The sequence below is a fragment of the Osmia bicornis genome, chromosome 11 (genome assembly GCF_907164935.1).
Source record: "Osmia bicornis bicornis chromosome 11, iOsmBic2.1, whole genome shotgun sequence".
Lineage (NCBI taxonomy): Eukaryota > Metazoa > Arthropoda > Insecta > Hymenoptera > Megachilidae > Osmia > Osmia bicornis.
The window spans coordinates 1,493,735-1,507,303 of NC_060226.1; the positions used below are offsets into that span (position 1 = coordinate 1,493,735).

General features: G+C 35.4%; 3 protein-coding genes across 4 annotated transcripts; 1 reads left to right on the forward strand and 2 right to left on the reverse strand.

Moving 5' to 3' along the window:
- Positions 1–3,865: 3,865 nt before the first annotated feature.
- LOC114882126 lies at positions 3,866–8,813 on the reverse strand. Of its 2 annotated transcripts, XM_029199000.2 has the most exons (4): positions 8,423–8,813; positions 8,122–8,167; positions 6,204–6,473; positions 3,866–5,699 (listed from the first exon to the last, which is right to left on the reverse strand). In XM_029199000.2, the coding sequence occupies exons 2-4, from the start codon at positions 8,147–8,149 to the stop codon at positions 4,186–4,188; spliced, it is 1,812 nt and encodes a 603-aa protein (XP_029054833.2). In that variant the 5' UTR covers positions 8,150–8,167; positions 8,423–8,813; the 3' UTR covers positions 3,866–4,185. The 2 variants fall into 2 exon arrangements, with proteins under 2 accessions (XP_029054833.2, XP_029054834.2); XM_029199001.2 differs by lacking the exon at positions 8,122–8,167.
- Positions 8,814–9,679: 866 nt separating this feature from the next.
- On the forward strand, positions 9,680–10,810 carry LOC114879998 (proteasome subunit beta type-2-like). Its single transcript, XM_029195513.2, has 3 exons — positions 9,680–9,912; positions 10,109–10,465; positions 10,546–10,810. The coding sequence occupies exons 1-3, from the start codon at positions 9,822–9,824 to the stop codon at positions 10,719–10,721; spliced, it is 624 nt and encodes a 207-aa protein (XP_029051346.1). The 5' UTR covers positions 9,680–9,821; the 3' UTR covers positions 10,722–10,810.
- Positions 10,811–11,168: 358 nt separating this feature from the next.
- LOC114879996 (minor histocompatibility antigen H13) lies at positions 11,169–13,427 on the reverse strand. The gene is made up of 6 exons (XM_029195511.2): positions 13,120–13,427; positions 12,799–12,909; positions 12,635–12,717; positions 12,371–12,545; positions 11,797–12,290; positions 11,169–11,716 (listed from the first exon to the last, which is right to left on the reverse strand). Exons 1-6 carry the CDS (start codon positions 13,309–13,311, stop codon positions 11,641–11,643), a joined length of 1,131 nt encoding a protein of 376 aa, XP_029051344.1. The 5' UTR covers positions 13,312–13,427; the 3' UTR covers positions 11,169–11,640.
- Positions 13,428–13,569: the final 142 nt, after the last annotated feature.

A 13,569-nucleotide genomic window follows, 5' to 3' on the forward strand; every position in this document is an offset into this window, starting at 1 on the left:
ACGAAAATCAAGAATATCGAAATAGTATTTGCGGCTTTGTTTTCCAGTAATTAACGTTTAAAAATACGAGTAAAAAGCACTTGTAACCTGCAATCCGCTCAGCACCGATGACTGAACGTCAGGTCAGCAGGGGAAGGTACAGTCATAACCAAGAAGAGAAAGCCGAATGCTGCAGTGCCGAGAAACAGAATAGCACGAGGGATGTAGTTTATTATCAGCTGATGAAATATCAGAATTGGAAGAATTGGAAATCAAAAAAAACGAAGTAAGTTTCTACTATTCAAGGATTCTTGGTTATAACTGTACCTTCCCCTGCTGACCTGACGTTCAGTCGTCGGTGCTGGGCGGATTGCAGGTTTCAAGTGCTTTTTACTCGAATTTTTAAACGTTTATTACTGGAAAACAAAGCCGCAATCAACAAACTTTATAAGCAACAGTTATTTACCTTAAAGTATAGTATCTTTTTATGCCTTGACAAAAAATTGTTTAAACAATTACAAAAAGTTATAAACGAAAAAGTTTAAAGCCTGGAAAATGAAAATAGAAAATGATCTGTTGTTGCACGTGGCTAAGAAGTAATAGAGGCATTCGAACTAGGGGCGGTTTCGCGCTATCTCGACGTAAGCGAAACGACAAGGATGGCATTCGACGAGCCTGGAGTTGGAGTGAAATGGGGCTAAACAAGGACAGAAGTTACAGTGCGAGAGAGAGGCTCTTATGCAGCTGCCGGTTTGGTATGGAATCACGGTCTGCGTTCGCAGTTTCGTGCACCATCCTATAGGGCGGAGGGAGCCACCTTCGCCGTCCGAGGCTCAACGCAATTAATTATTTTGACAACCGAGTTTTTAATGGTGCTGGTTATATATTTTACTCGTTGAGGAATGAACTGCCCCACTTCTCCGACTAAGCATTTATTTGAAAAAATTTCTTTTCTCCTAAAATAGAAAGGTATTTCTCATGCGAACGAGGCATAATGGCTGCGCGCTCGCGCGTGACCCGGTGGTAGGGGCACCTTCCCCTTTAGTGCTTTTTCACTAGACGAACGGACACTATGATTGATATTGTCACAACCGACTCTAGTACTAGCCGTGCTGAAGTAAAAATGGCAACACCGCGGGAGTCCGGTCCGAATATATCAACATCTACCCCTACTCTATCTGCCTCCCGGACTCCCAGACTCCCAGCCAATCAACGTCGTCGGACTCTCGGCTACTCTCTGGACTTCACATAACCTCTTTGGTTTCGTTCCAATAATTTCGCTTGTTTCAAGGTTTTTATTCACTTATATACACGTTTATCAATTCTTAAATGTTTCAATTTGATCCAAAGATGGTTTCATTTTGCTTCATACCTAAATTTTCTTGAAACCACTGTAAATATTTCAAATATCATGCTTCACAACACCAAACTACTTCGAGAGTACACAAAATTTATATCACATTTATAACAATTTTATACTACCACATCACTTCTACTTGCCATAGTTGCAACGTTTATGTATTGTTTATACATAACTAATACAAAATAGCGTATATTACTACAGCTTTTAATTAAAAAAGACGGTAATTACAATTCCGAGCACAGGACTCTGTTTTTGAAAATAGGACTCCCGATTGTCACGTGAGCGGTGTTGCCACGTTGTTCAGCATGGCTAGTACTAGAGTCGGCTGTGGTACTAGCCATGCTGAACAACGTGGCAACACCGCTCACGTGACAATCGGGAGTCCTATTTTCAAAAACAGAGTCCTGTGCTCGGAATTGTAATTACCGTCTTTTTTAATTAAAAGCTGTAGTAATATACGCTATTTTGTATTAGTTATGTATAAACAATACATAAACGTTGCAACTATGGCAAGTAGAAGTGATGTGGTAGTATAAAATTGTTATAAATGTGATATAAATTTTGTGTACTCTCGAAGTAGTTTGGTGTTGTGAAGCATGATATTTGAAATATTTACAGTGGTTTCAAGAAAATTTAGGTATAAAGCAAAATGAGACCATCTTTGGATCAAATTGAAACATTTAAGAATTGATAAACGTGTATATAAGTGAATAAAAACCTTGAAACAAGCGAAATTATTGGAACGAAACCAAAGAGGTTATGTGAAGTCCAGAGAGTAGCCGAGAGTCCGACGACGTTGATTGGCTGGGAGTCTGGGAGTCCGGGAGGCAGATAGAGTAGGGTTAGATGTTGATATATTCAGACCGGACTCCCGCGGTGTTGCCATTTTTACTTCAGCACGGCTAGTACTAGAGTCGGTTGTGAGTAGGGTAGATGCACAGCCGACTCTAGTACTAGCCGTGCTGAAGTAAAAATGGCAACACCGCGGGAGTCCGGTCTGAATATATCAACATCTAACCCTACTCTATCTGCCTCCCGGACTCCCAGACTCCCAGCCAATCAACGTCGTCGGACTCTCGGCTACTCTCTGGACTTCACATAACCTCTTTGGTTTCGTTCCAATAATTTCGCTTGTTTCAAGGTTTTTATTCACTTATATACACGTTTATCAATACTTAAATGTTTCAATTTGATCCAAAGATGGTTTCATTTTGCTTCATACCTAAATTTTCTTGAAACCACTGTAAATATTTCAAATATCATGCTTCACAACACCAAACTACTTCGAGAGTACACAAAATTTATATCGCATTTATAACAATTTTATACTACCACATCACTTCTACTTGCCATAGTTGCAACGTTTATGTATTGTTTATACATAACTAATACAAAATAGCGTATATTACTACAGCTTTTAATTAAAAAAGACGGTAATTACAATTCCGAGCACAGGACTCTGTTTTTGAAAATAGGACTCCCGATTGTCACGTGAGCGGTGTTACCACGTTGTTCAGCATGGCTAGTACTAGAGTCGGCTGTGGGTCGGCTGTGTAAATAGGGATTTCTGGGAATTTAAAGGCGTAGGTATGATAATTCGTGGAGCGCGGGGGCGCTCCGCTCGCAAGGCGCGGAAAAAATGAAATAATCAAACTATTGTTCTCTGTTGACTATGATTTTATACTTGAACTCTTTATTTGAACAGACTTGAAGACTCTGATTTCAAGATGCTTTATAATTGCTCGTGAGAAAAATCCGTCTAATTTAGCTGACAAAATCATTCTGCCCCTTGTCTATTGCACAATTTGTAAATCCTCTTATATCTGGATCCCAGTGTCAAGCACTGGGATGACAGGAATGGGTACTGGAATAATGGAAATGGGTGCTGAGATGACACATAGCAACACGAAGGATTTAATTTATACATGTTTGAGATTACCCATAAACATTAGATAAAGAATGCCAAAATAAACAACAACACCTAAAGATATTAACGCTACTAAATGAATGACACGAGCAAATATTTTATCGAGAAATAACCCTGCTAATAGAACTAGAGACATTAAGAACTACTGACATGATCAACGTTGCGATAAGAATTGTTGTATTCCGCTCGCGATATTTATTTTAATCACAAAATGGAATACAAGCGAAGTTTTTTTAGATACAATATTCGTCGTGACAGAAGTAGATTCTAGTTCCTAAGATGGTTCGGAAAAATCTGACTCTGAGGAAAAAGTGCTGGGTAATTTATAGAATCGGAAAAATAGGAGAGTGGGAGTTATTGAGAGTCCAGTTATCGGTAAGGGATGAGGTCGTGAGGTCAAGGTTTGAAGATGACTGGTTCGGCTGAATCATTAGGAGTAGAAGGAAAGACTTGGGATGTTTGTCGTTAAAGGTTGACTTATAATACGAAGAGAAAGCCGGACTATCTAAGTACAATAGTGAATAATTCGGTATATGATAATATGATGAAAAAGCCGGGCTATTTAAGTACGATAAAAAATGATTCGGTATACAACAGAATCTTTACGATATTTAATAGTAATACTTGGCTAATCTTATACATTTTATTTATTATTAGATAATTAATTAATAGAATAGAATTTATCCAAGTGGAAACGGAAGTAGCGATAGAAATTGCTGTGTGCTGATATCTGTGCATTAACAAAAGATTTAGTACCACACACATTAGTGAGAATATAGTTGGTATTTTTAGGTTCACGATCATTAGCAGCTTTAGTATCTGATTCCTGCTGTTGATTAGTCTGATCATTTGTATCCTAAACATTTAATTTTTGTTGCTGACTAGGTTGGGCATCAGAATCTTGAGCACCTGTTTCTTAGTAATTAGCTTTATCCTGACTTGTTTCTTCATGTTTCATATAGCTAGACATTTCTTGCATAAAACTTCTTATATCTTCCTTTATTTTTCTGTTTTCTTCTATATCTTCGTTGCATTCTTCTTTAATCCTTTCTTTTTCTATGTGGGAATTTATTATCTCATTCCAGGTATCTTCTATAAATTTCTCCTCTTTCTTCAGAAACTCATCCATAATCCGCATCCACTTGGCATATTCTTTCATAATATATTTCTTGGTACCTCCCTCAATGTAATCATCAGGTTTGAATTTCTTTTCTAAGTCATCCTTGATATTTCTTATGACTTCATTAAACTTGTTTTTGACATTTTCGACACTAATTTCTTCGTCTCCTGCTATTTCAAGTACATTTCTCAACTCGTTTTCATCATACTTAGTATTGCCATTAAAATATGATGCTAAATGGTATGCATCAACGTATCTTTCCTCCTCTTGTTTTAGATCTTGTTCCCGAATTTTTATTTCGTGTGTTTTCGTTATAAATTTTTTGATATACTGCCATACTCCGTTATTTTTCTCTTTACTACATACCTTGCTACACATTAATAAAACATTAATATACTTAACAAAAGGTAACACGAAATATTTATCCTCATTCTCACAGTTAGTGAAAATTTGAAACCTTCCTGTAAGTGAGCTTTTAGCAAATTGTTCTAATTCTATCAATGTATTTAACTGCATACAGATTTCCTTTGCCATTCTATTTATTAAAGAACTCATAATCTCTAGCTCTTTATCTTCTTTAAACTCTTTCTTTACCTCATAAAACTCTTCAGATAATTCGTTGTATCCATCAATACACGTACTCAAGTAAAGTAGAGCATTATTTCGATGTTCTTCAAAATCAGTTACATTGTCTTTAGTAAAGCTTTCTATACTTTTATTGCTTGCGTTCAAAAATTTATTTATTTGTGCTATAATTTTCTGTTTTATTTCTGATAACATAACTAAATTGTGTAATACTTGTAAATTCAGCTTCTTTATCTCATCTTCATTTCCTAACAAGTTAATTTCTATTTTAGCATAAAATTCATACTTATAATCAATATCAAGATTTTCGAGAAATGCTCTAGTAAGGCTATTTAGTACCGATCTTGTCGCATTTAATATAGTTTGCATTTTTTGAGCTTGTGCCAACTCTTCATCAGAACCACCTCTACTTTTTACTTTATCAGGGTGATACTTTAAAGATAGCTTCTGAATATTTTTATCAACCCCTTTTAAATAGTCCTCATGCTGTTCTTTATCCTTTATGTGCCTCCTTACCTTTTCAAGACTACTGTCAAGTTTCTGTAATTGTTCAGGCAACCTAAACAATTTTAACGCGTCACCCAGAGTTATTAAATCAGGATCTTTATTCAGATCATTAGAAATATTAAACGACATTGCTGGCACTTCTGGACCTATATTTTTTGTACGACCTTTTTCACCTTTAGAATTTCTTTCTACTACAACCATACACTCTCCATAATAATCTGTAATTAAATGATATTCCACTGTAAAACTTGACAATGAATCAACACTGAGATAAATAAACTTAAAACTATCTTCCAAGAGCAAGAGTAGTTCACATATTCTATTGCTCTCTGATATTGTTTTTTATCTATTTGAGTATCTTTTACCTTACAGCTCCATGGTCACCACCAATACAATTTTTCCTCACCAAAAGCCTCAAACAGTGGAATAAACTGTTCTTTTATACCTTTAGAAGACTTATTTTCTAAAAGTTCTATATTTTCTATAATAATATTCTATATTTTCTCTGCTCAGCAAGAAAAGTAATAGTTTGCTCTTGCCAGATTAACGACATTGTGACTTGCTGATTGTTTCAATATCAGTGGCACTATCGTTAGAATATAAAGAACTTAACCTGCTACTTGGATTTAATTGACTACCATTGTTACTACCAGTACTTGAAAGGCTTGATGACCTACTACGTGGTTTTGGCGGTGCATTTGAATCATTAGCAGCTTTATTACCTGATTCCGTCTGACTAGCCTGATCCCTGGTAGCTTGAACATTTGACTTTTGTTGCTGATTAGATTGGATGTCAGAAGCTTGGGCACCTGATTCTTGTTGTTGATCAATAGCACTTTGAGCATATCGTTGCTGCTGACTAGAGCTTTCTCCTTGTTCATCAGCATTATTATGAACTGCTTCTCCATGTTCCGTACAACTAGATAACGCTTGCATCAAATTTTTCATATCTACTCTTATTGTGTTATTTTCTTCTACAACATTTGTACAGCCTACAACAATTGTCTTCTTTAAATTTCTTTATTCTCTTGTTGAAGGGGGCTGCACTTCGTCTTAGAGGACCAAAAATTTTTGAATATAAAGTATCAAATCTTATAGTTTTTGACCTGAAACATTCGAAAATGGAAGTTGAAAGTGCAGGAAACCAATGGTTTAAATAATACAATTGTGTGAAAGAAGTGTATTTAGCGTCTTATTTACCGCTTACTTATTTAAAAACATATTATTGCCGAATTGCCTCCATCATAGATCTCATGAGATTGATTTTGTTATGACAGCAAAACCGTTGCCACAGGAATTCGCATAATCTTTCGGCAAATTCGTCGTCGTAAAAACGACCCCCCCCATCAACCAATCCTTTGCCGGCCGCCAATTCGATTCTATTTTCTGCGTATGGATTCCATCACTGTATTTAAATTGCTCATAAAACTGATACAGTAGAAGCAATAAGCAAATGCATGGGCTGTACCCTCTCTCTCTAAAATAAATATAAAGCTAACTAACTCAGACAGTCAAATCAAATTTACGGTTTGACTAAACCCGCTAAAGTGGGCGGCACCAAAATGCGTCCACCTGTAGCTAGCGACATCGTTCATTGGACAAGCCAATATGGCGTCGCAAGTGCACTAATGTCAAACTTTACAGGCTCATAACTTTTTAACCATTGGATTCCTAAAGTTAAGACTTGCATTTTTGGATTCTACACATCAAAAACTATGGATTGAAAGAAAAAGGTCCAAAATTTTGGGTCCGCTAAAGTAAAGTTCAGCCCAACCTTTAATTATAGCTCAAGACAGAACCCACACGCAAAAAATCGAAACTAACTGGCCACCGGCAAAAGATTGGATGCGTGGAAGGAGTCGCTTCCACGACGAAGACTTTTTCCGATCGCCTATCAGAATTTTTGTGGCGTAGGTTTTGTAAAATTAACCAAATACATATTATGGATTCCTTGATCGCAGCAATCAAGGAGCAGTACGTTTTTTAAATAAGGTAAGCGGAAGTTACAGTCATTTTAACGAACCAATCAGAGAATGCGTGGAAACAATATGACGTCGTACTAACCTGTCAAACATTAATAAATATGTACGTATACCTGTTTTCACGAGAGAGCATAACTGAGCCGCGCCGGTTAAAGATGGTAGGGGAATTCAGCGAGCCTCGAAACTCCCACTCCGCTAATCGCTTTTAATATACGGGGTGAAACAATAGTACGGTTGAATAGGAAGAATACAGAATGATACACGTGAGTAAAAAACCGTGCTACCCGTTATACATTCGAAATGATGTAGTTTCGCGTAGATGCACCGCGTGGAGGCGCTACAGCGACGCTGTGCGCAAGCGTATGGGAGTGGGAGTATCGCCAATCAGGGCGAAGATGCGCACGAAAGAACGAAAACTGGTCGTTTCGCAGTTATGCTCTCTCGTGAAAACAGGTATACATACATTTTTAAACAATCGTATTTTTTAAACCATTGATTTCCCGGATGTTTAACTTGCATTTTCGAATGTTTCCGGTCAAAAACTACAAGAACTTATATTTTGGTCATCTAAGACGAAGTTTGATCCTTTATGAACACCATATATAATCTAACTCTTTGGAAAAATGAATTTAAAAATCAAGCTTGCAAGAAAGAATACCTTTTTCGTCTATCGTAAAGTATTCCATTGTTTACTCTCTACCAAACTGCAAAAAAACACAAGTACATATATATATATATATATATATATATATATTTATGAAAACAAGTCGCGTAAAAATAAGATTGTGAAAATAAAAGCTTCAAATTTTTGCAACAGAGCTAAGTAGATTAGTTCATGTGTAAATGTGGTTAAAGTAGGCTAATATAGGTTGTTTTAGCGCATAGTAAAGTTAATATATTAAAAAGTTCGAACGGTATACTCGGTTAGTCCAACACATCCCAAAACAAACTGTTCTCACCCGAGCTTAAGATCTTGAGATGATACCAGAATATTCTGACTGATACTGACGCGCTTCAGCAACAGGCGGCTATTATATGTGTAGAGTTGAGTTTCTGCGTAGTTTACATGAAATTGTATAGGAAGTATAAATATTAGTCATAGACATATGCCTATGTATACATATTAGTCATATGTCTGTGACATTAGTAAGTGTCGCGAACCTCGCCTGTATGTATGTGTGCAATATCGTGTGAATTTAGCTGCAGGCTTGTAATCGCAATTGAATGAAATGTAATATGGCGACGATGCCATAAGAGTATGACTGCAGCATGTCTACATTACGTTATATCAATGCCCATAAATTAGGAACCAAAATTCAAAGGAATAAACAAACAATAGATAAGACATTGTAAAACTTTCAACACGGGTAATCGTGTTGGGAGAGAGTTGGAAATCCAGAGAAATAAGACTGTCACACTTGAAATTTCTAAGAAACTAATTTATTGCGGGCCGTATCTAATTCGTTACTCTTAACGAATATCATGTTGGTTCTTGAAACTGTCGAAGTCTCTTCGACATCCTGTTTTTTTTCAGAGGGTCGTAAATTCTCTTAAGGGTTGCCTTGGCTCGCTAGCGCGAGACCTTTTGTTAACGTTTTCTCTGGATCCCACGCTTTCTCTTAGCACGTGTGCACAGAATCGTTCTCGAGTCTTGGCGGAGTACCACCATCTTCCGCTCGTCCAAGGGTGGACCGAAGCCAGGGAGAGGGACCGCCTCCGGACAGGGATGGGACCCACCACCATTGGACCAGGGATGATCCCGAGGGAGGATTTAGGATCCAGCGAGGAGGGGATGGCAGCCAACTTCGATCGAGGATCTTCACCGCCAAGCTCAGAACGATTCAAAGCTTCAACCCGTCTAGATACATTTTTGTTGAAAAGATAAAGTCTAAAAATAAAGAAACATAAACTATTATTCTTCCTTCAAAATAAAGTGTACTTTATTAAAACCCGCGCCGTGAGCAGAGTGCTTTAGCGCTCCACGGGCACCTTACCCACGTAGCATATATCAAAAAATCCCTAGACACCTGAAATCCACGCGCAACAACTTACTCTTTGCCCACGTTATACACATTCTAAAATATCCCTAGATAACTAAAATCACACGCAACAAAGAACTGCCGACAGTCCCTCCTTCACGTGTCCCTCGCTCATCGGCTCTCCGGCGGGAATATGTGTTATACTCTATGCACTATTAGCTCTATGATTATACGTGTGCCATAGAGTATATAAAAGATTGATGCTTAACATTGCTATAGTCACTGTAAATTTAACCTCACAATTCGTGACAGGCAATTTTCAGTGTTATTTGCGAGTGTATACTTCTAGTGGAGTTGGTTAAAACAATCGTTTGTCAAAATGGAATGTTTAATCGGAATTCAATTTAAAGATTTCGTGTTAGTTGCAGCCGATATGACTACAGCTCAATCCATTATGGTTATGAAAAGCGGTATGAAATTATTTACTTGATTACAAGCTACAAGTAACTTGATGGAAATTTATTTTTTTATTGTTATTTCTATTTTATATGAATGCTTATATTTGTAAACCTATTTATGTCAGTAGTATAATACAAATGTATACGTAAAATGTCTATAGAATGAATATAAATCACATTATACTTTTCATTGGTTCTGTTATTTCAGATGAACAAAAAATTCATAAAATGTCTGACAAGCTTATCATGGCAGTCTCTGGAGAGGCCGGTGACACTACACAATTCTCAGAATACATAGGAAAAAATATACAACTTTACAAAATGAGAAATGGCTATGAGTTATCACCAAAAGCTGCTGCCTCCTTTACAAGAAGAAATTTGGCTGATTATCTTAGAAGCAGAACACCATATTTTGTAAATTTGTTAATGGCAGGATATGATAACAACAATGGACCAGAATTATATTTCATTGATTATTTAGCATCATGCGTCCGAGTGCCTTATGCAGCACATGGTTATGGGGGATTTTTCTCTCTTTCCATTTTAGATAGATACCACAAATATGGTAATAGAACTATTTCAGTTAAATATTGCACTAAAATTTATGAATACAATAATTGTCCATTGTATTGTGATATATTACAGATTCAACAGAAGAGGAAGCTTATATACTAATGAAAAAATGTGTCAGAGAAATACATAAACGATTAATAGTTAATCTTCCGAATTTCAAGGTACAAAAGGTATCTAAAGATGGCATAAAAGATTTGGAACCCATTACAGCAAAAGTTTTGGCAGTAGAAGATGCTGAAAGAGCATAAGTAACTATTTCTGTTCATTTTATTTGTAATATTATGTTTACAGCTAAAAGGATAAATATATTAAAATAAAATGTGGTCAATAACGTGTACATTTGAGAAATTGTTTTCTTTCATATAACAAATCTAAACAGTTATTAAAACAAAAAATATCCAAATTTTAAAAAAATGTTTTATTATATTTTTGAAAGATTTTTACAAATTGTTCTAACTATACATATTTTACAAAATTCATTTTTGAAGAAAATTAGCTTATATATTAAAATTAAATAAAACTTGGTTTCAAAAATTACATTTATCACTATCATTTTCCAGATTGTGTACATACAAATTAGTACTTTATAACGAATAACACCAAATATCATGTAATACTTTCCATGAAGTCAGTTTTTCAAGGAAAAAAAATGCTCACATGATCCGTGACAAAAGTAAAATTGTTACTCGCTCAAATTTAAAATGTGTACAATTGCTGATTTTATTTTTGATAACAGACTTGATTAGGAAGAATAATTAAACAAGACAGCTTATAGATACCTTGTACCAATTAAATTATAAAGCTATCACGTGCATTTTCGAACAATTCTAGGAATAATTACTATCAATTTTTCTAAATTTTTGTATGTTTATAAAAATGGAACAATTGTTGATTATAAACTACAGTAAATTATTAATTCACATGAATTCATATGTATCAGAGTATATTGTCATTAAAAAAAAGTCGAATATCTGATTATATCCTTGCAATGTGCACGTACGACATAATTCATATGTCTTAGATACTTCGAATTTTATGATTGTGCGTTTTGAGCATAAGACATAATAAATTATCGATTCTATTTCCTACATTCGACAAATTTTGAAAGAGTACAGCATAATATTAATGCTGAAGGTTTTATTATATTAATTATTTCAAACATGAATACTATGTCTCCTTTTTTCCTTCAGTTTGTGCTTGTACAGATTGTTCTTCTTTCGCAATAGTTGGGTGATCTTCATAACTGCATCAAAAAATTAACAATTTACAACGCGTTTCAACTTTACATACAATAACACAAAATAAATATTTAATAATACGTACGAAAATAATGCCTTTAAATCTCCTTTAACTAATGCCAAAAGTAAAGGAGTTCCTAAACAGGCAGGTACCAAATACAAAAGAGCTGGCTGTGCATGATTGAACAAATGCATAATAAGCATCGTCGCCAACAGTCCCATGAAGTATGCGAAGAACGTTGAATAAAAGTACACATTTGTTTTCCTACTCAAACTATTGTCAAACCGCAACAGGAGAGCAATAAAAATTCCAGGTAAAACAATGTCTCCCAAACCCAACATAGCAAAGTTGCTAGCAGTAAGACCTTTTTCTAATATATCTTGAGGGAACACTAATTTAATTGGTACTTCAAATGATTTTGCAACTGTTACCATCACGTCAGTACCAAATACCCAAAATGCGTCGTAAAACAGGAGTCCGCAAAGTAAAATACATCCTGTTACAACATTATTTAAATGCAACAATTCAACTCCATTAATTGCAAATGCGATACCAAATAAGTTATTGGCAATCCAATGCTGAAAATCATAATGGTATTATAATCATTTCTGTAATAATTAATTTCTGTTTATTAGGGTAGGGCATTAAGTGACAATACCTTCTTCAACAGATACCAAGCACCAACAAGCGAACAACATATCAAACAGACAATATCATGGAGATTGAATTTATAATTGATAATATGTTTTGCCTTATCATCTTCACCTCTGGTGAAAAGTATGTGATATTGAGTTTTTGGAATTGCAGCAGGTACCAATGATGAAATTAATGGACTGAAATTATTGGATACAATTACAATACATAACATTCAAATCTTATGAATGGATTATATAAAGATATTGAAATCAGTAATTACTCATACCTAGTAAGGTGACATAAAGCTAAGATTCCTAAGAAGAAAAAATAACCAGCTAAGATCAGATTGACTAATTCCTTTGCAAAAACCTGAATAAATAACATGACACTGATATAAAATATATTTCTAACAACAACAACTTACAATATCTAGAACTAAATTAATATTACCTGATACAATACATAAAGCCCAACTAATGTAAAACTGGAAATGAAAGGAAATATTGCTGCTTCTTTACGTGACATTGTATCTGGTTGTTCTCCACTTTCTTTATATTGTTGCTAGAAAATACATAATTTGTATTACAAAACTATATTTCATTGATAAAAGGTATGAAAACTTTCTTCGTCAGAAACTATTTGAAGATGTTACAAACCAAACACTTTCAATAATTGAATCTGACAAATGTCTAACTAAAGCTAGTCACTGAAAAGTTATAGAGATACGCTTAGAATGAATGTGTAAAACATATGTCAAAACGCGTGGCTAACCTGCTGCTCCTTATGGTGTTTAACAGCACGGTAACTACCGAAGAAAATAGGTAAAATAGCCATAATTATCAAACTTCCATAAGCAATAGCCATTCCCTCGGGCGTCGAGGGTATTCTTCCCGTTATGTGATCATTGTTTTCCGTAATATTTTCACCCGCTTGAGCTAATAATTCGTTTACCTCACTTGCCATCTTGAACCTATTAATTCGACTGTGTATAGTCAGTATAGTCAACGTTGTCAGAGGTAGGGTAAAAATGGCTGTGTAGGGTAAAACTCGAACTATACGAATCACTAGAGGAGACGATAGAAAAGAGAAAACGATGGATTCCTTGACGTCATCTCTGACCACGCCACGTAACCACAATCCACCGCATGATGTGCATACCATTTAACATTATATTCGGATGAACTGTACTTTACCGGATCCAAAATTTTGGACCATTTTTTT